General features: G+C 42.8%; 1 protein-coding gene across 1 annotated transcript; it reads left to right on the top strand.

Moving 5' to 3' along the window:
- Positions 1-786: 786 nt before the first annotated feature.
- LOC106562916 (metal transporter CNNM3) lies at positions 787-20273 on the top strand. Its single transcript, XM_014128009.2, has 12 exons — positions 787-1526; positions 1853-2047; positions 2675-2814; positions 3114-3290; positions 3755-3912; positions 4102-4245; positions 4534-4692; positions 5614-5783; positions 5947-6043; positions 14013-14143; positions 14231-14360; positions 19538-20273. Exons 1-12 carry the CDS (start codon positions 813-815, stop codon positions 19585-19587), a joined length of 2265 nt encoding a protein of 754 aa, XP_013983484.1. The 5' UTR covers positions 787-812; the 3' UTR covers positions 19588-20273.
- The last annotated feature ends 2753 nt before the right edge of the window (positions 20274-23026 follow it).

Here is a 23026-nt window from a genome sequence, read left to right as displayed (position 1 = left end):
AGGTACAAAGTATGCAGGTGCAGTAGAAGTCTTCCACTGCATGTCCATACTGTGTTTTCATCTGGGTTACATGGTAACTACAGAGTTTGGTTCAGTGACAGATGCTTCACAGGAATCCTTAATCAGTAACCATGTTTTAACTGACCCAGACTGTTTGGGATTCTCTTGTGAATGTATCCCAAAGTACATGGCTATGTATCAGAGGGAGCTGTCTGTGCACAGAGTATGATGACTTTGTCCCTATTAGGTGCTGGTCTGCGTATATTTTGTGCGCCCTCCCCAGAATCGTTGATGTTAGGATTTAGGGAGGGAGGGTAAACTGATCCTAGATCTATGTTTTCATTGCACAGAACAAAGCTGATGATAACAATATCCATCAAACGAAGGAAAACAAAACAAAACCGGCAAATGGTTAGTTACATAGTCATTAGGCTGCCTAAGTAATATCTATTATGCGTCAAGGAATATTGACGAAGCCCCTTTAAATTTGACTTGTTTTCAAGACTCTCAAACAAAGATGGGCGTGGCACGATACTCATTTTCCCCGCACCCATTGGATGTCATCAGCCATGGACTCTCATTGGTTAATTTCTGAGAAGGTGGGTTTAGTTTACGAGGAAAGTGCGTCCATTGTGGCTCTGAACAAGAGCAGCGGATGACACTAAACCAATGCACTTTCTCCCCAAAATGGCGTCAAAAGGGAACCAGTTTTTCTCTGAGCGCTGTGTGGCTCGCAGAGCCTCCGTGGGCGGGCAGCTGCGAGGGGCAGGCAGTCACATGATTCGCGCAGATCCCAGCTGCCCAATTCCAATATGGTGGCCAGCTTGGCAGACCTACGGTTCTTGTTGATGATATTGTTGCTCTGCGGGAGGATCGGGGACGGCGCCTGCAGTCAGCAAGCCCCGCGGGTTCTGGGGTTGCGACTGGAGGACCCAGAAGGCCGGGTGTATATGAAGGAGAGGATCATCTCTGCGCCGCAAGGGGCCAGTTTTAAGCTCCGACTGTTCGGCTCGGATCTGAATGGTACCTGGCCGTGGGTGGCGTTCGCTGGGGCTAGACTGGGGGAGGCCGGGGCGGTGGGGGATGCAGCCGACCCGTGTGGACAGGAGACCCGCCGTGACACCTCCGCCTTCCAGGTCATCGGGGAGGTCACGGCGGACGAGGAGTACAGCGGGCTGATAGAGGTAAAGGTGCGGGACAAGAGCATTATGTCTCTCGCTGCAGGGGATGATGCCAACCCGACCTACCACCTGTGTGTGTTGAAGAGCGGGAGTTGGGTGTCAGTGGGATTGGACAGGCTGCGGATCAACAACGAAAATGGTCTCCCAGCGGACTACATCCCTCCATGGGGTGTGGTGGTGCTGATATTGCTGCTGATCCTGGTGTGTGGGGTGCTGAGGACCGTGAACCTCAGCCTGCTGTGGCTGGACCCTCTGGAACTCTATGTCCTGCACAGCTGCGGCTCTGAGGAAGACAAACGGGCCGCCAAGCGCCTCGAGCCCATCCGGAGAAGGGGCAACTTCCTGGTGGGTCCCTAGTATACACACACACACACAATTAAACACCAGGATTTGGGGGGTCTCCAACTTACACCAGTCCTGTAGAGCCAGGATTCTGGGTATGCATGCAGGCTTTTGTTCCATCCCAGCACTAACGCACATGTTTCAGATAATCAGCTCGTGTCTAGATTGGAACAACAGCCTGCACACCCACCCAGTAGCTCAGCCTGCACACCCACCCAGTAGCTCTCCAGGACCGGAGACCCCTGCACTACCCTCGAGAATATTCAGATGTATGACATCTCTCTGGCTCCACACTATCTAACTCCACACCTCTCCACTCTCGGTTCTAGGTGTGTTCCCTGCTTTTCCTGTGCGCTCTGGGCCATTCGGTTCTAGGTGTGCTGCTCTACCGGGCCCTGGGTTCCATAGCACCCGCCGTCTTCACCAGCGGGTTCCTCATCTTCCTGGTGTCAGAGCTGATTCCACATATAGTGTGTTCCGGCTACGGCTTCCAGCTGGCCCCAGGCCTCACCTGGCTGGCACAGGTCTGTATGGAGAAGTTTTTAAAAAGCCAGGGTTGTGTTCATTAGGCAACAACCAGAAGGAAACAGGGACAGGGAGGGACTACCTTTTTGTTTTCCGTTTGAAGACCTTTTCTGTTGCATGCCCTAATGCAGTGGTTCTCCTACATTTCCTTGGGGACCCCTAGCCGTTACATGTATTTGATCAGTTCCAGACTTAGCACACCTGATTCAACTTGTCAACTCAACCAAGCCTTTGGTCGTGTTCCTCCGCTCAGACGTGGCTGACACATGCCGGATTTTACAACTCCTGGATAGGTATTTTACGTATCAGCTAAACACCATGTGTTATAGCAATCTAGTGCCCGACGGCACAGTTGGTGACGTGGCACTCAACCATTGGTTCATGCGTGCAATATCTGCGCAGGGGAACACGTCTCTTGACTAGGTGACGGGTGAGCTACTTCAGGGCTACAACAAAATTGTGAAATGTCCGGGGATCCCTGAGGAGAGGTGTGAGAACCACTGCCCTAATGAACACAACCTAAGTTTCCTTTAGCGTCTAGTGGGACAGGTGGCTTCTAGGACCCTTTATCATACTTTTCCTTAATACAATAGAATTGAACAGGCTCCTCCTTCTCTAACTACCAGGTGTGTATGGTGCTGACGTGCCCACTGTCATGCCCACTGGGCCTGGTGCTGGATCTGGCACTGAGGCGTGACATCAGCACCTGCGGCGTGAGGGAGAGGGCCATGGAGATGATCCGCACCAACGTCAACGACCCCTACAGGTACCTGACACACACACACACATTCAGATGACCGTGTATGTGTGTTGTGTTCATGGGTGGCACACACTGCTCTATGAATGGGGTGGCCAACGGGTGCAGGCTTTTGTTCCAGCCTAGCATTAACCTGATCAGGTTGGTGAGTGCTGGGCTGTAACAAAAGCTTTTACTCTCATAGCTCTCTAGCACTGTAGTTATCCTACCTCTGCCTAGGGTTTTTGAGCGTTTGTAAAGTTCTTTGAAGGCACTCTATATGATATACATGTGATCCATCCGTTCTCATGGTTGTGATTCCATTGCAGTGAATTTGTGAAGGAGGAGTTCAGCCGTGGTGCGCTGCGCAGTAAGACAGTGGAGGACATCCTGACTCCGCTCAAGGACTGTTTCATGCTGTCTTCCACCGCTGTGCTGGACTTCTCCACCATGTCAGAGATCATGCAGAGTGGATACACGCGTGTCCCAATCTACGAAGAGGAGAGGTGGGAAGATCTGACACACACTTAAAGGGGCCACACACCAATGACTGGTTCTATGAATGGACAAAGCTATCGATCACGTGACACCATTCCTTCTTATGTGAAGACTCAAGAGCGCATTGAAGCCAAACGAAGTCGGTTAAGATGGAGTCTCATGGAGACATAATATGCAGTTTATAACTACTTCTGTGTGCATTTTAAAAATAATCAGCTCAAGGTCTTACATCTGGTCTATCATAAGCAATAATTGGTGCCATTGGTTAAAAAAATAAATATATATTTACACAGATTGACCACCAAGATTGCCATTTTCCCATTCACTATAATGGGGGATCCCGTTTACTGCTTAAACGCGGACGGCCTTGAACTTCCGTGTTTTCAATGGGGGGCGGGGGGGCAGTCATTCTCCCCTGACACACGCACGCATGCATACACACACTAACAGGTATCTAATGTAATTTACCCAGGTCCAACATCGTGGAGATACTGTACGTGAAGGACCTGGCTCTGGTCGACCCTGATGACTGTACCCCCATGACAACTATCACCAAGTTCTACAACCACCCTCTGCACTTTGTCTTCAACGACACCAAACTGGACGCCATGCTGGAGGAGTTCAAGAAAGGTGAGACTGTGCATGCTGGCGTGCACGCGCACGTGTGGTGATTAGTTTTAGAAAGATAGCCAATAAAGTCAAGTCATTTCTTTAATGTCACCTACGTAGTCCTGCCTTGTGGACAGCCAAAGTTGTGATCCGCTTATGAATTCACCTTTGATGGGCCCAGCTCTCCTGACCTTTTACCCCTCTCTCCAGGGAACTCAGCCCTGGCCATCGTTCAAAAGGTGAACAACGAGGGGGAGGGAGACCCCTTTTATGAGGTTCTGGGATTGGTCACCTTGGAGGACGTCATCGAGGAGATCATCAAATCAGAGATCCTAGATGAGTCTGACGGATACAGTAAGACAAATAGATTTTGTGTGTGAGAATTAAGAGAATGTAAGAGTGTGTGTATGGGAATGAATGAGATACAGAGAGCGTATGTGTAATGGGTTACTGGGTAAGAGGACAGCATTTTGTATTTAGTGTGATTGCTAGAATTTTCTTCTGTCTGCCTACAATTTATATCCCTCCTCTCCTGCCCTCTCTGTCCTCTTGTTCTAACCCCTCTCCCTTCCTCCTGTCCCCTAACCCCTCTCCCTTCCTCCTGTCCCCTAACCCCTCTCCCTCCACCCTGTCTCTCTGTAGTCGACATGAAGGTGAAGCGTCCTCTGGCCCCTCTGGAGATTTCCCTGGAGCCTCGCAGCGTCCACGAAGAATTCTCTCTCTTCAAACTTCCCGAGGGCGAACCCAAGATCCGCACCTCGCCCCAGCTACTGCTGGCCACACACCGCTTCCTGTCCAGAGGTGAGGGTCGGAGTACGTGTGTGTCCATGCGTTAGAAAGACTCCTTAAAATGAGTAAATTAAATGCACAGAGACACCCACACTTCTCATGTATCTGGCCTGTTATGACCCTAACCTTCCCACTCAGTCAGTGGTTTACCAGGACAGTGACAGTTGCACCACTGGGCGTTAAAGTTTCACTGGGGACGGGTTTAGTCCCCCTCAGTTTAGTCCTACTCAGTTTTATCATTGGAATGTGATACAAAACAAGGCAACTGTGTGCTTTAGGACCATGCGGACACCTCCAAATGGTCGGGTAGGGTGTTTGGAGTGTTTATCTGACTATATAAAAAATTATTAAATAATGTCCCCCCCACTTCTAAAACCAAAGTTGTGCCCCTGTTAAACACCACTAGTAATGATTATATCACTGAAATAGAAGTCAATGGAAACGCAAGCTAAATACAGTGGAAAATATGCAGGAATGGATATTCAAGAGGCATAGTTAATCTGTGTGTGTTGTAGGATGTAGACTTTGGATGTGGGTCTCTGTTGTTTGACATTTCTGTCCTCTTCAGCTGCTTAACATGGAGCCATCTTAAGCCCATCAGGTTTGGACTTAAAACAGAACAGAATTTAGAATACAATAGAATAGACTAGCTAGTTACATAGCTTGTCTTTTCTAATTACAATTAAGTGTACTTTTGATCAGTGATGAAACCATAGGCCAGGGATCGCCAAACCCGCTCCTGGTTGCGAGGTGTACAGGCTTTTGCCCCAGCCCTACACAAATGTATTGGATAACGAAAGCAACACAGACCTGTGTATTTGGCAACACGCTTGTGCAAAGCAATGACCATGAGTGTTTCTTGGAAAGGTCCTAAGAAGATGCTGTTCCAGTTTGTGTGTGTCCTCTCCTGTAACTGTGTGTGTCTCCTTACAGAGGTAGAACACTTCAGTCCAGCCCGTGTGTCAGAGAAGGTGTTGTTCCACCTGCTGCGTCACCCCAGTGTCAACCAGGAAGTCCACTTTGACCCTTCCAACCGCCTGAGCCCGGACCACTACCTTTACACACGCAACCACCCTGTAGACTACTTCATACTGCTACTACAGGTCGGTGTGTGTGTGTGTTTGGTCTGTCTGTGTGTATGTGATCGTTACTTCTAAACACGCAACCACCCCTTATAGTCCTTCATACTGCTACTACAGGTCTGTGTATGTGTGTTTTGTGCGTTGGCACATGCATCTGTTTTACTTTAACTGACTAACTCTGTAGGGCCGCGTGGAGGTGGAGATCGGTAAAGAAGGCTTGAAGTTTGAGAACGGAGCATTCACATACTACGGTGTGTCTGCACTCACAGCGCCAACCTCAGGTAAGCCACAGAACTGCAGGACACACAAATACCTCACTACCATTACCTGGGTCGAGCTCATTATTATTGTTTTTATTGAACCTTTATTTAGACAGGTTTTTCTCATTGAGATAAAATCTATTTTTCAAGCGAGACCTGGTCCAACAGCAGCAGTGGGAACAAAGTTTCCGAAAAAAACAAGTTACGTACACTACCGCAACATTGGAACAAAACTATAGACACACGTACAGTACAACTATTATGTAAAGAAACAGCTGTCCTAAAGACAATTACACACTTCAATGATATTTAAATCGACCAACGTGACTAGATCACATTTTTTAAATGTTCAGGAGAGAATTCCAGGACCACGGAGCTGAGTAACTAACTATTTCTACCATGACCTGCTCTAATTCTTGGTACTGTTAAAAGCTGTTCTTGGTACTGTTAAAAAAAATATATTTATTTACTGACCTGATTAAAAAAGAGTGAAAGTGGCATTTTACCCAGTATGGCCTCCTAAATCAGTGTAGACCATTGTTTAAGCCTACGCAAGGTCAATGACGACCAGCCAAAGACGTTGTAGAGCTCACAATGTTAGACATTTTTGATTGGTAATGAACCTGAGGGCCGCATGATATACTGAATCAAGTGCTCTCAGGGTAGTGGTTGAGGCATATATATATATATATATATATATATATATATATATATATAACATCACTAAAATCTAAAACCGCCAGTAACGTACATTGTACCAGCTCCTTCCTGGCCTCCAGAGAAAAAACAATCCTTATGCCGGTAATAAAAACCTATTCTCAGCTTGAGCTTCCTTACCAAGTTCTCCACGTGAACAGTGAAGCTCAGCTTGTCATCCACCCACACTCCTAAATATTTGTACACTTTAACTTGCTCTATAGTATGTCCATACAATGTAGCAATGACATGATTAGTAGCATGCCTGGCATTTGAAAATACCATGCATTTTGTTTTATCCAAATTCATAACCAGCTTCAAATCATACAGATTCTGTTGTATGGCGTTAAATGCTCTTTGGGCATTTTCAAAAGCTAAAGATGAATTGATACAACTTGAATAAAGAAGAGTATCATCTGCATAAAAATGAACATCCACTGTTTCAATATGATCCCCAATGTTGTTGATATACAAAATGAACAACAGTGGGCCCAAAATAGAACCTTGCGGAACAACTCAGATTTACAACCATCCACCATTACACATTGTGTACAATTTGATAGGTAGTTTATAAACCAATCTAGAGCATGACCAGTAATTCCACAACATCTTAACTTTTGCACCAACACAGCATGGTCCACGGTGTCAAATGCCTTTGACAAATCAATAAAGACAGACACACACTGTAACTTCTTGTCAAGGTCACAGTGGATGTCATTTAAAACCTTCAATGTTGCTGAAACAGTGCTGTGGCCAGACCTAAAATCTGATTGCATTCTATTTAAGATGTTGTTTTCATGGAGGTAAGCCTTCAGCTGCCTACTAACTGATGACTCCAGTACCTTAGAAAGTACATACAATTTTGATATGGGTCGATAGTTGTCAAGTAGCGAAGGATCTCCACCTTACAGGCGAGGCAGTACAAAAGCAGATTTCAGTAACTTCAGGATTTCCTTAACATCAAGCGTGAGGTTAAAAATATGTGTTAAGTGGGGAGCAATGATGTCTGCAGCTAGGTGTAGGAGGCGGGAATCTAGATCATCAGGGATAGGGGATTTCTTTCTATTAATTTCTTTCAGGGCTTTGCGTACTTCTGAAACAGAGATGGATGAGAAGGAAAACATGGCGAAGGAGTGCACAGGGGTGTCGGGTAAATTCACAGGGGGCTCATTTAGACCTGTAACCTTTTCAAATGAACTGCCTGCATCTAGAAAATGTTGATTTAACGCTTTCCGAATAGAGGTTCTCTCAGTTACAATCTGTGTCTACCAACAATTGTTTGGGAAGCTGTGTATCTTTTATGCACTCCAAACCTTTCACTACTTGCAAAAATTTGGAGGGATTATTTAAATTATCCGATGTAGATTTAAGGTAGTGGTCTGCTTTCAGTTTTCAGGTCATAGCCACACCCAGATTTCAAAGACCTTTAAAAGCCACCCAATCGTCCGCCGAATCAGACCCTTTTGCTCTAGCCCACATAGCATTTCATTCCCTTATGATTTTAGTAAGTTCATCAGTAAACCAAGGGTTCTCTCTGCCCTTAATCCTGATTTTTTTTTTAAATGGGCACCCCTATTGCATACATCCTGGAATGCGTTTTGGAAGTAAGAAAAGGCTAATTCAACATCGGGGATTAATTCAATTCTATTCCATTCAATGCTAAATACATGGTGTAAAAAAAAAAAAACCTTGAATATCAAACCACTTCCAGTTTCTTTTCATAATGACACGTGGAGATCACTTAGGAATTGTACCATCTTTCACACAGGCAATAGCACAGTGATCACTAATGTCATTTGCAAAAATACCAGAAGCATTAAAACGATGAGGAGTATTGGTTAAGCTCAAATCAATGAAAGAGGATTTCAGAGGATACTTTATATTCAACCTAGTTACAGTGCTGACAATCTGAGTGAGATTGTAGGTATTGCATAGAATTTTGATTTTGTATTTATTAGGGATCCCCATTAGCTGCTGCCAAGGCAGCAACTACTCTTCCTGGGGTCCAAACATATTAAAGCACTTACATATAAAACGGTACATCATATAACATTATTACACCACTACATATCTACAATACAAAATGTTTAATACCACCATACAACAATATCACAATGTATGCATGTGTCTGTACCTTTGTGTGTGTGTGTCGCATTAACTTTCTCATCACAGATCAGTATCTCAATGCATTCTTAGCCTAAATTTCTATAAATTTAGCAGTGTGTTGACCTCAATCAACCCTGATACCCCAAAATAAACAATTTTAGACAAGTCTAAATCAATTACGGGCACTGTTGACCAACCACAGCCCTTTCCCCGGCACTCAATCTTCTGTCGTTTCTTCGTTGTCTTCTTCAGATAGCTTCACAGTTCAAAGTGGATGGCCCATGATAATGTCTAAGGAATCATCACATTTTCCCAGACAGACTGTCTCACCTGAGCCCCACCACTAATGCCTATTATGTCTTGTCCATTTGCCAACCAGTATACAAGCAACACTTTTACATATCACTCGATATGTCAAAATGGGGGAATTACCAGTCCTCTGAGGGTTTTTGGATTGACGTTTACGCACAATACTCCCAACGTGGTTAATGTGTAATAAAAACAACACTGCAAATCAAATTATAATTACTACCTTTAACTCCATAAAGAAAGAAAAAATGTACCCATAAGCTCATAGTAAAATAGACTAGAGACAGGTCTATCCTTCTCGTGGTCCGAATTACACATTCATTCATTATAAACTACATAATTATCAGTATTACAAATTACCTTCAAATCAGTATTACATATGACCTTTAAATCATCACCCAACATCTCTCGGGCTTTCCAGTGAGGGTGGTTAAACCACACTAGAAAGTCAGGACAGAGGTCAAATCTCATTCAAACCCTTCAAATAAGTGTTTCTTTCTCTATTCGATCAATTATTTAAAAACAGTCAAACATTTCATATCCCAGATTACAGTAAGTTTATGCAGTACATTTCTTATCAAAGAATTCACGTGTTCGATTAACTCAGAAAATAAACTTTGTGTGCACCTTTAAGATAACTTGGCTCTAACCTGTGGAAAAAAACAAATGAAATAGACCACTCACAATAAATCAGACAAAGCATTAAAAACACTAACAAATATTCATAATGTAAGGTAAAAACAAACAATTTGCCAGGATTTATTTAATGTGGGAGCTCCCATAACATACATATTGTAGTGGACTTCCTTCAGTCCTGGAAGAAAACAATCCTACTCAAAACACATCAGATAATAGTGTTCCATTAAGTGGAATAGACACCTATGGTAAACAATCAGAGAGCCCCTTTCTGGTAATCTTATCATTTTAACCTGTTGAATTAGTTTAGTAAAAATATAAAAACCTCTTAACAAATCTAGGACCTACAAAAAGTTGGCGCTGTCAGCAGCTCAATATTAAAACATTCGCTTGAAATACTTGACACTGTTCCACGTAATGGAAACAGATGATCGTTTAAAATGACATTACCTTCCTGCTCCAATTCACTGCTGTTATCCAAACTATAAAACCGAGCAACAATAATCAGAAACTGTCAAAGAGAATTTCTCATACCTCTGCTCCAAATGTCCCAACGCTTCCCTTACAGCCCGCTCGCTTTCAACTGCAGCTTATCTATTTTTCAATCGCAAGGCTCAATCATTTAACCTAGTATTGAAACCTCAGCTTCTTCAAATTACTCAAATATGGCATTATTAGTGCTATCCCCCCCAAAAACACACTAACATATACCACTCACATCCTGTCAACACTCATTATCAATGTCTTTGTCACTGTCACCCATCGTAAGGTTTATAAAATAAAATAAACCAAAACATGATTATTCTCTCCTTACTAGAAGGCAGTGTTTACGTTGTGGTCTATCCCAACAATATTACTCTATATTTGTAATACCAACCTCTGCTTCACACTTATTAAACGTCTATGATTTTAAGATGAACCTGTAATGCGCCAAATGTATAAAATACATCAGCCAATTCTTAAGGAAAAGACACATTTCGATGGGCACAATACTATTGCCTCTTACTACCCACAACTTCGATCCATTGCTGTTGTAGCCTTGTTTTATCATGATCACTGCGCTATCTTAAAACGAACACTGGCTGCTATATCTAAGAAAAGCATGGCAATAGTTGAATTGCAATCAGAAACCCCGATTTGAGTCAGTAAGATAGAACCTATGCCTATTGAAATGACAAGTAAATCCCACAAATAACCCATTTATAACGCTGTGTAGTCTTAACATCTGGCGCACAAAAACGACACAATTACCAGAAAATAGCCTTAAAGTTCATCCAACTGTTTCTTTGCAAATATTTCACATGCGCACAGGGAAATAAATTAGCAGTCAATGAGCTGAATCGACATTCATTGATTTGGAAACAGATCTGACGAGTTTAATAATAACGGATTAGCTTTTCTTGTGCGACATAATGAAATTCCTTTATTACATCACCTTTGCACCGTAATGATTTTTAATTTGATGGAAAACCTAATTTGTATCAACATATTTTTTTTTTTTAAATTAGGCTTTCCATCAAATTAAAAATCAAAAGTCTACATTCCATGTTAAATGCCCCTCTCTTACTGCTGAAAAAAATATATATGTTCAAGCCGTATGGCCTATTTTATTTAAATGTATTACCAGGACGGAGAAAATCCCATAAGCGTTTATGGTTTCATTGGTTAGGGTACAGAATCCATGTATAACATAGGAAATCTTAGGTACTCACGTTAACCATTCCATGTGCGTTTTCAACGACTCCATCGCCATAATCCCAGCGGAACCCAAGAACTTTAGTTTCCTGGACGTTGCCTGGCCGGTCATGGGAATAATGCTCCACACGTATCATCAACGGTTCTCTAGACTTCCGGAAATTATACACTTGCCGCTACTGTTCTAAAATAACATTCCGTGCTCAATACCACCCCGTGATATTCTATGATGGGCAGTGATGGACGGAACCCCAAGATAATGCTACATATCGAAACTTATTATCCAAATTTTAAATCAGCTTATTATACACATTTCTATATCTTATTATCCAAACTTCAAATTATCACTTATTTCCACACTCACACAACTCTCATATCACACTCACGAACATAGGACACACAGGGGAATGAGACAGACGAGGAAAAACCGGTTAGCGCTGTTTTTAGATTTCAAACCCTGTCTGTATGAACAGGGAAACCCATACTATTATCAAAATATTGCCTAATTAGTGGTCCCAAAATGGGGTGTTGTATCCACACTGGGATATTGCCTACTGCGATTACTGTGGAGTAGATTCTCTTATGTCTATCCAAATCTGCAGATCTACCAACAGAGTACCCATGTCTCCTATCTAACAATGTAACACGGTCCCAAAAATCCAATCCAAGTACCAGGAATATCAAAACAATAACATCTAACAATAGTAAGGGCATACCTGTTTACCTCATTTATCAAAACATTTTATCAAAACATTCCGTGTTATAGTTTGAACTTCACCAAGCCAGATGCCCTCGTGAGGCGTCACCTGCACTCTAGTCCCTCGTTCAATGAGCTTTCACCAAGCCGAGTTCTCTCGCAAGTCCACTCGCGCTCTAGTTCCTCGCTCTACACATTAACCTCACCAGTCCTACTGTGATCAACCCAGTACCACGGATCTGGACTTTTGGTTACCCGCTACTGGCTAATTTAACAATCATGTCCAAGGATAACTCACTTAAGAACACTCTCATCAACTCAACTCAGTCCTGCTAGTTACCTCAGCTGTGGCCCTCTTAAGGAAGACCTCGCTCTGAGCATACCCTCAACAGGGGCTATTATTTTAATATTTTTTTATATTTTATATTTTCATCACTTATTGATAGATTGTCTAAGCCTAGCTCTCTCAGTACTCATTTTGGTATCTGGCATCCACCCGCGTCCACTTCCTCTCAGAGCAGCTGGACCCGCCTAAGATCTATCATAAGTGCGGTTTCCCGGTGCACAGTTTACACAGATCTTCAGGAGCGGTCAACAGGTGAAGTTGCAGATCTTCTCCTCGTTGCCAGAAATGTAGTGGAAATTCATGTATACTGAGAGAGACTTTGTCATTTCTTCAAACAATCAATCTTTATTTAGCATCGGATTTAATTATTGCAATAATGAAGCTGGTCGACCACACATTCCGTAGTGTGTGTTGCCGACAGCTTAACCTTTTAATGAAAAAACAGATCTTATCAAGGAGACCCAAAAATGCGTAGTCATGGCTGGTTAACCAATCCTGATTCAGGATCACCCATCAAGACAAACTCGGAGTTGACATGCTGTGATGACAATTCGAAAATACTATCCAGAGAGCCAGCAGTAGCAGATGGAGGTCTATAACAACAAGATACAACAATATTTAAAGTTGAGTCGAGGTTTAGGTTCATGGACAAATATTCAAATTGCTTAGTTTTAATAACAGAAGTCAGAACGACCGCTGAGAACTTGTCTTTTACGTATACAGCGACACCACCACCCTTAGATTTACCATCTGCATGAAAAACATTGTAACCATTTATGCCAATATTTATGTCTGTAAATATATATTTTCAGAAAGCATAGACACATCAGTGAAGGCAGTTTTAATCCATATATTCACAAAATCAAGCTTCGGCAGAATACCTGTACACACACATGCAGAAACTTCAGGCCACTCTGACTACTTAATTTGGCAGGGGTAAAAATGTTAGGACCTGGGTTAGATTGCGCATTTCCAGACAGTAGAGGCAGCAAGATAATGGCAAGTCTAGCTCGGGGGTTACAACATTTGGATTTACAGACAGCACTTGAACGACAATCCACATTCTGTAATGTCACATATTTCATTAGGGGTCTGGATGGAATAAAAATAATAATAAACGTTTCACAATGGAAAACAATAATGAGTGTTTGTTTTGGGGGGGGGTGTACATTTTCTTCCGTTTCATGCCTAATGAACACAGCCCTCTGGTATATCACACCACAACATTCGCTAGCTAGTGCTTTTATCTTGAGTTCCAGGCTACCAGTGTCATTTACATGTTGTATTCTGTTGTTTTTGTTATTTGATTACATAATGCAAAGTTAGTGTCATAATTTGATGCTGTATTTATTTCAATGTGGTGGCACAGTTTGACAGGGAAGCACAAAATGAGCTGACACAGGTGTTGTGTCCCTTGAGATTCCTGTGAACTTCAGTGCAACACTGTCGTGTGTGTGTGTGTGCACGCGTGCGCGTTTGTTTGATGCACTTGTATGTGTGTCCAGTGCACCAGTCTCCAGTGTCGACCCAGCGTCGTTCTCCCAAGGATCCGTTTGAGTTGGGAGATGCCACCAGCTCGTCCAGCTACTGTCCTGACTACACCGTCCGTGCCCTCACCGACCTGCAGCTCATACGGGTGAGGGTGTGTCTGTGTTAGAATCTGTGTGTGAGTGTCGTGTGTGTGTGTGTGTGTGTCAGACTCACAGTGCCCTCCCTCTGCCAGGTGACTCGCATGCAGTACCTGAATGCTCTGATGGCGTCACGTGTTGGCCAGAGCCCAGACCCTTCTGAAATCAAGATCCTGCCCAACAGTCAGACCAAGCTGCTCAACGAGAGGAACATCACCACGCAAGGTAGGTCACATACACATACAATTGAAGTCGGAAGTTTACATACACCTTAGCCAAATACATTTAAACTCAGTTTTTCACAATTCCTGACCTTTAATCCTAGTAAAAAATTCCCTTTCTTAGGTCTGTTAGGATCACCACTTTTATTTTAAGAATGTGAAATGTCAGAATAATAGTAGAGAGAATTATTTATTTCAGCTTTTTATTTCTTTCATCACATTCCCAGTGTGTCAGAAGTTTACATACACTCAATTAGTATTTGGTAGCATTGCCTTTAAATTGGGTCAAACGTTTTGGGTAGCCTTCCACAAGCTTCAATAAGTTTGGTGAATTTTGGCCCATTAATCCTGACAGAGCTGATGTAAATGAGTCAGGTTTTTAGGCCTCCTTGCTCGCACCCGCTTTTTCAGTTCTGCCCACAAATGTTCTATAGGATTGAGGTCCGGGCTTTGTAATGGCCACTCCAATACCTTGACTTTGTTGTCCTTAAGCCATTTTGCCACAACTTTGGAAGTATGCTTGGGGTCCTTGTCTATTTGGAAGACTGATGTCTTGAGATGTTGCTTCAATATATCCACATTATTTTCCTGCCTCATGATGCCATCTATTTTGTGAAGTGCACCAGTCCCTCCTGCAGCAAAGCACACCCACAACATGATGCTGCCACCCCCGTGCTTCACAGTTGGGATGGTGTTCTTCAGCTTGCAAGCCTCCCCCTTTTTCCTCCAAACATAATGATGGTCATTATGACAAAACAGTTTTCTTTTTCTTTTATCAGACCAGAGGACATTTCTTCAAAAAGTACGATCTTTGTCCCCATATGCAGTTGCAAACCGTAGTCTGGCTTTTTTATGGCGGTTTTGGAGCAGTGGCTTTTTCCTTGCCGAGCGGCCTTTCAGGTTATGTCGATATAGGACTCGTTTTACTGTGGATATAGATACTTTTGTACCTGTTTCCTCCAGCATCTTCACAAGGTCCTTTGGTGTTGTTCTGGGATTGATTGGCACTTTTCGCACAAAAGTACGTTCATTACTAGGAGACAGAACGCGTCTCCTTCCTGAGCGGTATGACGGCTGTGTGGTCCCATGGTGTTTATACTTGCGTACTATTGTTTGTACAGATGAACGTGGTACCTTCAGCCATTTGGAAATTGCTCCCAAGGATGAACCAGATTTGTGGAGGTCTACAAAAAAAAATTCTGAGGTTTTGGCTGATTTCTTTTGATTTTCCCATGATGTCAAGCAAAAAGGCACTGATTCTGAAGGTAGGCCTTGAAATACATCCACAGGTACACCTCCAATTGACTCAAATGATGTCAATTAGCCTATCAGAAGCTTCTAAAGACATGACATCATTTTCTGGAATTTTCCAAGCTGTTTAAAGGCACAGTCAATTTAGTTGTTATAAACTTCTGACCCACTGCAGTTGTGACACAGTGAATTATAAGTGAAATAATCTGTATTTAATCAATTGTTGGAAAAATTACTTGTCATGCACAAAGTAGATGTCCTAACCAAGTTGCCAAAACTATAGTTTGTTAACAAGAAATTTGTGGAGTGGTTGAAAAACGAGTTTTAATGACTCCAACCTAAGTGTGTGTAAACTTCCAACTTCAACTGTACATAGGCACATACTGTACACCACACACACACACACCTTCCCAGACCCCCATATATGAACACCATGGGCTAGAACGATGACATAATTGAAGTATGATAATATTTGTTGTTACGTATGTCATGTATAACCTTTACTGTGTACTCTCTTTGGGTGAACTAAGACTTCTCTCTTTCTTTTTTCTCTTCCTTTTCTCCCCTGTCCTCTGGCCACTCCCCTGTCCTTTCTTCTGGCCACTCCAGAGTTCCCTGTAAACTTTTCTTTCTTTGACAACATTGACAACTACTGTTAGTGTTTTCTGTGTGCATGAGGTAAGAGTCATGAGCTGTGTTCGAATACTCATACTCACCGTACTATTTGTGATGGAAATTGAGTATGTAGTATGCTTGTTGCTCATAGTATAGTTAGTATGCCAAAAGTTCCTGGATGTCGTACTAAATTTGCCAAAATACAAAGGATACATGCAGTAGACACTATTTCTGTGCTTTTAGGGCCCATAATGCAATTCTTCAGAAAATGGGCGTGGCTTCACGTTTTCAGATTTGAAGAAAATGGCGGAGAGTGGTTACAAATTCATTGCTTTAACTAATTATGACGAATGTTAAGCAATGTAATAAAGAAATTACTTTTCAAATAAGTAACGTTACAAGTTATGTTGGCTGACAATTTGTTAGGTACGCTATCCTTACGAACCGCGTAGCATTACAGCATTATGTACCGGTATGTTAGCTAGTTACCTAACGTTAGTTGGCTAATACATCAAACTTGCCAGGCAGTATAACTATATGCTAACTAACTGCCCAATGTTTATTGATTTGATTATTCACGTCATTCTTAGCTAAGTGTGTGGACATTGTTAATTCTGGCTATCGACTCCGATTTCAGAGTGTGCCAGAGTGCAGAATAACTGGTGAATTTACAAACGCTCAACACCTATTGAATATGGGCGGTGTCAGTAAATGTTGCCAAAAAAAGAGTAGTTCAATTATTGCCAGCAGCGCAGTTCGTCACCAATGATCTGGATAACATGAAAACAGCCTAACCAGCTCTGCTAGGGCGAGTAAAATGGTCAGAGTGAGGTGTTCTCTCATTTGTGTCTGGAAGTAGCTAGCCAACGTTAGCCAGTTAGCTTGGGTGCTTGACTGTCGTTGTAAGGTCAGAACGCTCGGATCAACCCTACTCCTCGGCCAGAGCGTACTCTGAACTCTCCGAGAGCGAAACGCTCTGAATTTCGAACTGACAATCTGACAATGCTCTGAATTTACGAACTGAGCGCTCTCTGCCACTCCAGATTGAATTCACAAACACACCCGAAATCATAAAATGTCTAGCTATTCATTTGTTATGCTAGCAAGAGGTTGCATAGCAATAGCATCAACTTCCGGTAGACAGGCGAAGCGCTGGGTATGCTCAACTCAAATGATACCGTTCATTTACAGTATACTAAAATGAACTAATAATATATAGTATGTCTGTATACATCTGGTCATTCTTAAGGATGCAGTATACAGAATGTTAGTATAGGTATTCGAACACAGCCATGGTCTTCTCAGTAGCATGACATCAATAACGCTCACACACGCATACATGCATACATACTGAAAGGTGAGAGAGAGAGAGAGAGAGAGAGAGAGAGAGAGAGAGAATGAATAAAACAGTCTAGTCATTTCTTTACAGTCAGTCACAAACCACCTGAGTCATTAAGGGCTTTATTCAGACCTGAGATCCTCACACTACACTGAATGTTCACGGAAGTCTCCCATTGACATCAATTAATGGTTTATGGGAAAGTTAAGCGTGCCGATTTCAAGTCTGAATACGGCCTTAAGAAAGGTTTGTCACTTTGGCAGATCCTTCTCAGACACTAGAATAACGCTTGCTGAGTGGAACCTTCTCAGATGGAAGAGGTTCTTTAGACTTAGACTATTTTCTCTCAATACTTAGTGCCCTTTATTTGTGTCACACAGATAGAGATATAATCATGAGATTACAAGCCTTGGTTTCTCAAATGACTGCCTCGCCTGGTTCACCAACTACTTCTCAGATAGAGTTCAGTGTGTCAAATCGGAGGGCCTGTTGTCCGAACCTCTGGCAGTCTCTATGGGGGTGCCACAGGGTTCAATTCTCGGGCCGACTATTTTCTCTGTATATATCAATGATGTCGCTTTTGCTGCGGGTGATTCCTTGATCCACTTCTACACAGACGACACCATTCTGTATACATCTGGCCCTTCTATGGAAACTGTGTTAACAAACCTCAAAACGAGCTTCAATGCCATACAACACTCCTTCCGTGGCCTCCGACTGCTCTTAAATGCTAGTAAAACTAAATGCATGCTCTTCAACCGATCGCTGCCCCCACCCGCCTGCCCGACTAGCATCACTACTCTGGACAGTTCTGACTTTAGTCTGTGGACAACTACAAATACCTAGGTGTCTAGCTAGACTGTAAACTCTCCTTCCAGACTCATATTAAGCATCTACAATCCAAAATGAAATCTAGAATCAGCTTCCTATTTCACAACAAAGCCACCTTCACTCACGCTGCCAAACATACCCTCATAAAATTGACTTTCCTACCGATCCTCGACTTCGGTGATGTCATTTACAAAATAGACTGCATCCAGTTTGCTGAGTGTTGGAGGCTATCACAGTGCCATACGTTTTGTCACCAAAGCCCCATATACCACCCACAACTGCGACCTGTACGCTCTCATCGGCTGGCCCTCGCTACATATTCATCGCCAAATCCACTGGCTCCAGGTCATCTATAAGTCTTTGCTAGGTAAAGCTCCGCCTCACTAACTTCAAGAATCAGCTATCTGAGCAGCTTACCGATCGCTGCAGCTGTACACAGCCCATCTGTAAATAACCCATCCAACTACCTCATCCCCATACTGTTTTTATTTACTTTGTTTTGCACTTTTGTACACCAGTATTTCTACTTGCACATCATCATCTGCACATCTATCACTCCAGTGTTTAATTTGGTAAATTGTAATTACTTCACTACCATGGCCTATTTATTGCCTTACCTCCTTACTCCATTTGCACACACTGTATATAGATTTTTCTATTGTGTTATTGACTGTACTTTTGTTTATCCCACGTGTAACAGTTTTTTTGTCACACTGCTTTGCTTTATCTTGGCCAGGTCGCAGTTGTAAATGAGAACTTGTTCTCAACTGGCCTACCTGGTTAAATAAAGGTGAAATAAAATAAAAACAATCAGGTCCGGGTGAATGAGAGTGCTTGGAAAGCCCATTTGTTTCCTCATTCTCTCTCGTCCCATATTTCTGTCCTTTTCTGCCTGCCCTATCTCATCCCTCTCTACTGGGTATGTATGTCACTATTTCCCCACTCTTCACCTTCATCTACTGTGTATACAGTACCCCCACAGGAGGTAAAGACTAAATTCTTTGTGACTTCATAGTGGGCTGCATTGTGATTTGTTTCACCGGTGCCATTGTGGAAGTCATAATGGGTGGCATTGTGATGTCATTGTGTGATGTCATCTCCCCACTCACGCCCTCCTCCTCTCTCTCATTGGCTGGGTTCTACAGGTGGCAGTAAATCCCAGGAGAGTTCCACAGAAGAGGAAGCTCATGGGTAATGCAGTTCTCTCCCTCAGAACTACGTGTGTTACTCAGACGACCAACCGACAGTCACATGAGACTGTTTTTAGGAGTAGACTTGATGTGTTTATCAGTGAATCACTTATCTCTGAAATGCAGTGATTGAACCTGGCTAGTGTGAGCGTGTGTGGCGCTGCTGCATTATCCTCAGCTGTACTTCTCATTCATTATATGTTTCGTATTGAATCAGCCATGGCAATTGTGCGTGTGTATGCATACCTGTGTGTGTATGCGGTGTGTGTGTGCCTCTCCTCCCTGTTGTAATTCAGCCTCCTTTCCTAAACGTTACATTGCCTGTTCCTTCATTTATTATCTGTGTGCCAAAGTGACTCACCTTAACCTCCTGTGGGTGTACGTGTGTGTGTGCGTGAGTTGTCAAAATCCGTCCATCCAAGCATTAGACAGAGGGTGGTAAAAAAAAAAAATAGATTTGCACAAAAGTGTGGTGATTTGCTTTAGTAGTTCAATTATACGTCCATTTTTTTTAATTTTATACACTCCCACATTTCAGATGCATACATATTTGTATGTAGAGCCAAATATTGCTTGTTTTTGTTGTTTTATACCATTCAATGCAGTACTTATTGATGCCTAATGAAGGCCTGTATGTTTTCTTTAGTTAAAGTGATAGATCGCCGAACATTTTAATAAATATCTATTTGAACATTTTCGTTTTTTAACATTTTCGGTGGAACTATCCCTTTAAGAGAACTGATTTGATGCCCATTCCTTTGCACAGTCAGACGTTTCCTTTAGGTCTGAGCTGTGATGAGAGAGGCAGATTACCCTGACCCAATCTGCTTTCATGCATTCCTTTTGTGTGGCCAACAAGATTCATTAAGTTTCCGTAGTATGTGTGTTTGTGTCATATCTAAAGCACCTTGTTGATTTTTCTCATCCTTGATAGCCCAGTAGGTTGAGTTCCATTAACATTCCACATCACTTCTGTGTCCAGGTGTGGGAGTGTGTGTCTGCTGTTTGGCTGGCCGTGTGTGTGCGACTGACCATGTGTGTAACTCTTAGCACTTGTCCGTCAGTATTCAGTCTTAAAGACTCCTTCAGGAAACTCAATTTCCTATGTTGCAGCGTACCTACCCATGTGTGCAGGGAACACATCTGTTACCCACGGTAGAGACTGGAAACCTAGAGAACGGCCTGGTCCAGAATCAACCCCTTGGGCCTTCCCCTAATGCCTTCCCCTGGCCCATAGCCTTCTACCCTTTTCTTGAAGGCCCTAGTTATTGAATTAATGTTGGTTGATCTAAAGAAAAGGTGGTGGCTCCACCTAGCCTTTATGTCAGGCCTAGGGGACCTTTCATCATGACTTGTGCACCTATCTGATTAATTCCGATCTGCAAATATCAAAGAGGGAGGGGGTAGGAGTCTTTGGAGTGGATCAGAGTGCACAGTGCAGACCATAGCAAAATGTTTTGCAATGGAATATTAAAAACAAGCATTTCTAATTGGACAAGTTCGGGTAGTCCAATCCTGTTTCAGTCGTGTTCTTCTGTTTGGTGCCTAATGAACATGACAGTGTTTCCCAGCGGCCCTGTGAGGGGTCGGCCATCTTGTTTGCCTCAGTCCTTCCCCACCCTTCTGAGGGACGGACTTGTTTTTGTTTATCTACTTTAACAATAAAAAAAGTCCTCAGCAGTCTACACACAATGACAAATCAAACCGTTTTTTTTTTTTTGGGGCTAATTTAGTCGTAACAAAAAACAGTACCTTATTTACATAAGTATTCAGACCCTTTGCTATGAGACTTGAAATTGAGCTCAGGTGCATCCTGTTTCCATTCATCATCCTTGAGCTGTTTCTACAACTTGATTGGAGTCCACCTGTGGTAAATTCAATTGATTGGACATGATTTGGAAAGGCACACACCTGTCAATATAAGGTCCCAGAGTTGACAGTGCATGTCAGAGCAAAACCATGCCATGAGGCTGAAGGAATTGTCCGTAGAGCTCCAAGACAGGATTGTGTCGATGCACAGATCTGGGGAAGGGTACCAACACATTTCTGCAGCATTGACGGTCCCCAAGAACACAGTGGACATCATTCTTAAATGGAAGAAGTTTGGAACCACCAAGACTTCCTAGAGCTGGCCGTCAGGCCAAATTGAGCAATCAGGAGAGAAGGGCCACGGTCAGGGAGGTGACCAAGAACCTGCTGGTCACTCTGACAGCGCTCTAGAGTTCCTCTGTAGAGATGGCAGAACCTTTCAGAAGGACAACCATCTTTGCAGCACTCCACCAATCAGGCCTTTTATGGTAGAGTGGTCAGACAGAAGCCACTCCTCAGGAAAAGGCACATGACAGCCCGCTTGGAGTTTGCCAAAAGGCACCTAAAGACTCTCAGACCATGAGAAACAAGATTCTCTGGTCTGATGAAACCAAGATTGAACTCTTTAGCCTGAATGCCAAGCTTCACATCTGGAGGAAACCTGGCACCATCCCTACGGTGAAGCATGGTGGTGGCAGCATCATGTTGTGGGGATGTTTTTCAGTGGCAGGGACTGGAAGACTAGTCAGGATCGAGGTAAGATGAACAGAGCAAAGTACAGAGAGCTCCTTGATGAAAACCTGCTCCAGAGCACTCAGGACCTCAGACTGGGGCGAAGGTTCACCTTCCAACAGGACAATGGCCCTAAGCACACGGCCAAGACAACGCAGGAGTGGCTTCGGGACAAGTCTCAACGTCCTTGAATGACCAAGCCAGAGCCCGGACTTGAACCCGCTCAAACATCTCTGGAAAGACCTGAAAATAGCTGTGCAGCAATGCTCCCCATCCAACCTGACACAGAACTTGAGAGGATCTTCAGAGAAGAATGGGGAAAAACAAAATACAAGCTTGTATTGTCATACCCAAGAAGACTCGATGTAATCACTGCCAAATGTGCTTCAACAAAGTACTGAGTAAAGGGTCTGAATACTTATGTAAATATTTTTTTATTTTTAATAAATTAGCAAAAATGTCTCCGTTTTTGCTTTGTCATTATGGAGTATTGTGTGTAGATTTGGGGGGGGGGGAGAAACTATTTAATACATTTTAGAATAAGGCTGTAACAACGTGTAAAAAATCAAGGGGTCTGAATACTTTCCTAAGGCACTGTAATTACGTACATATGCTAATTAAGTGATTCACCATTTGATTCAACAAGTTAAGCTGTTTTAACAATATTTTGTTGTATCAAGTCCATTCATATTGTATCAAAGACTGAATGTATATTGTAAAAAAGGTAATCATTACTTGTGCTACTTATACTGATCTGGATAATTATTTTGTTTGTTGATGATGTAGAGAACTGTATATTATATACATACTTATCGAAATAATATGAATCAAGGATGTAGATTTTAAGCTTGTAGTTTTATTGTCAGTTTTCAGGTACATATGTATAATACTGTTACCATGATG

Source organism: Salmo salar, chromosome ssa11, assembly GCF_905237065.1.
Source record: "Salmo salar chromosome ssa11, Ssal_v3.1, whole genome shotgun sequence".
NCBI lineage: Eukaryota > Metazoa > Chordata > Actinopteri > Salmoniformes > Salmonidae > Salmo > Salmo salar.
The sequence above is the reverse complement of the archived record's forward strand: the minus strand, read 5'-3'. Positions and strand labels throughout refer to the sequence as shown.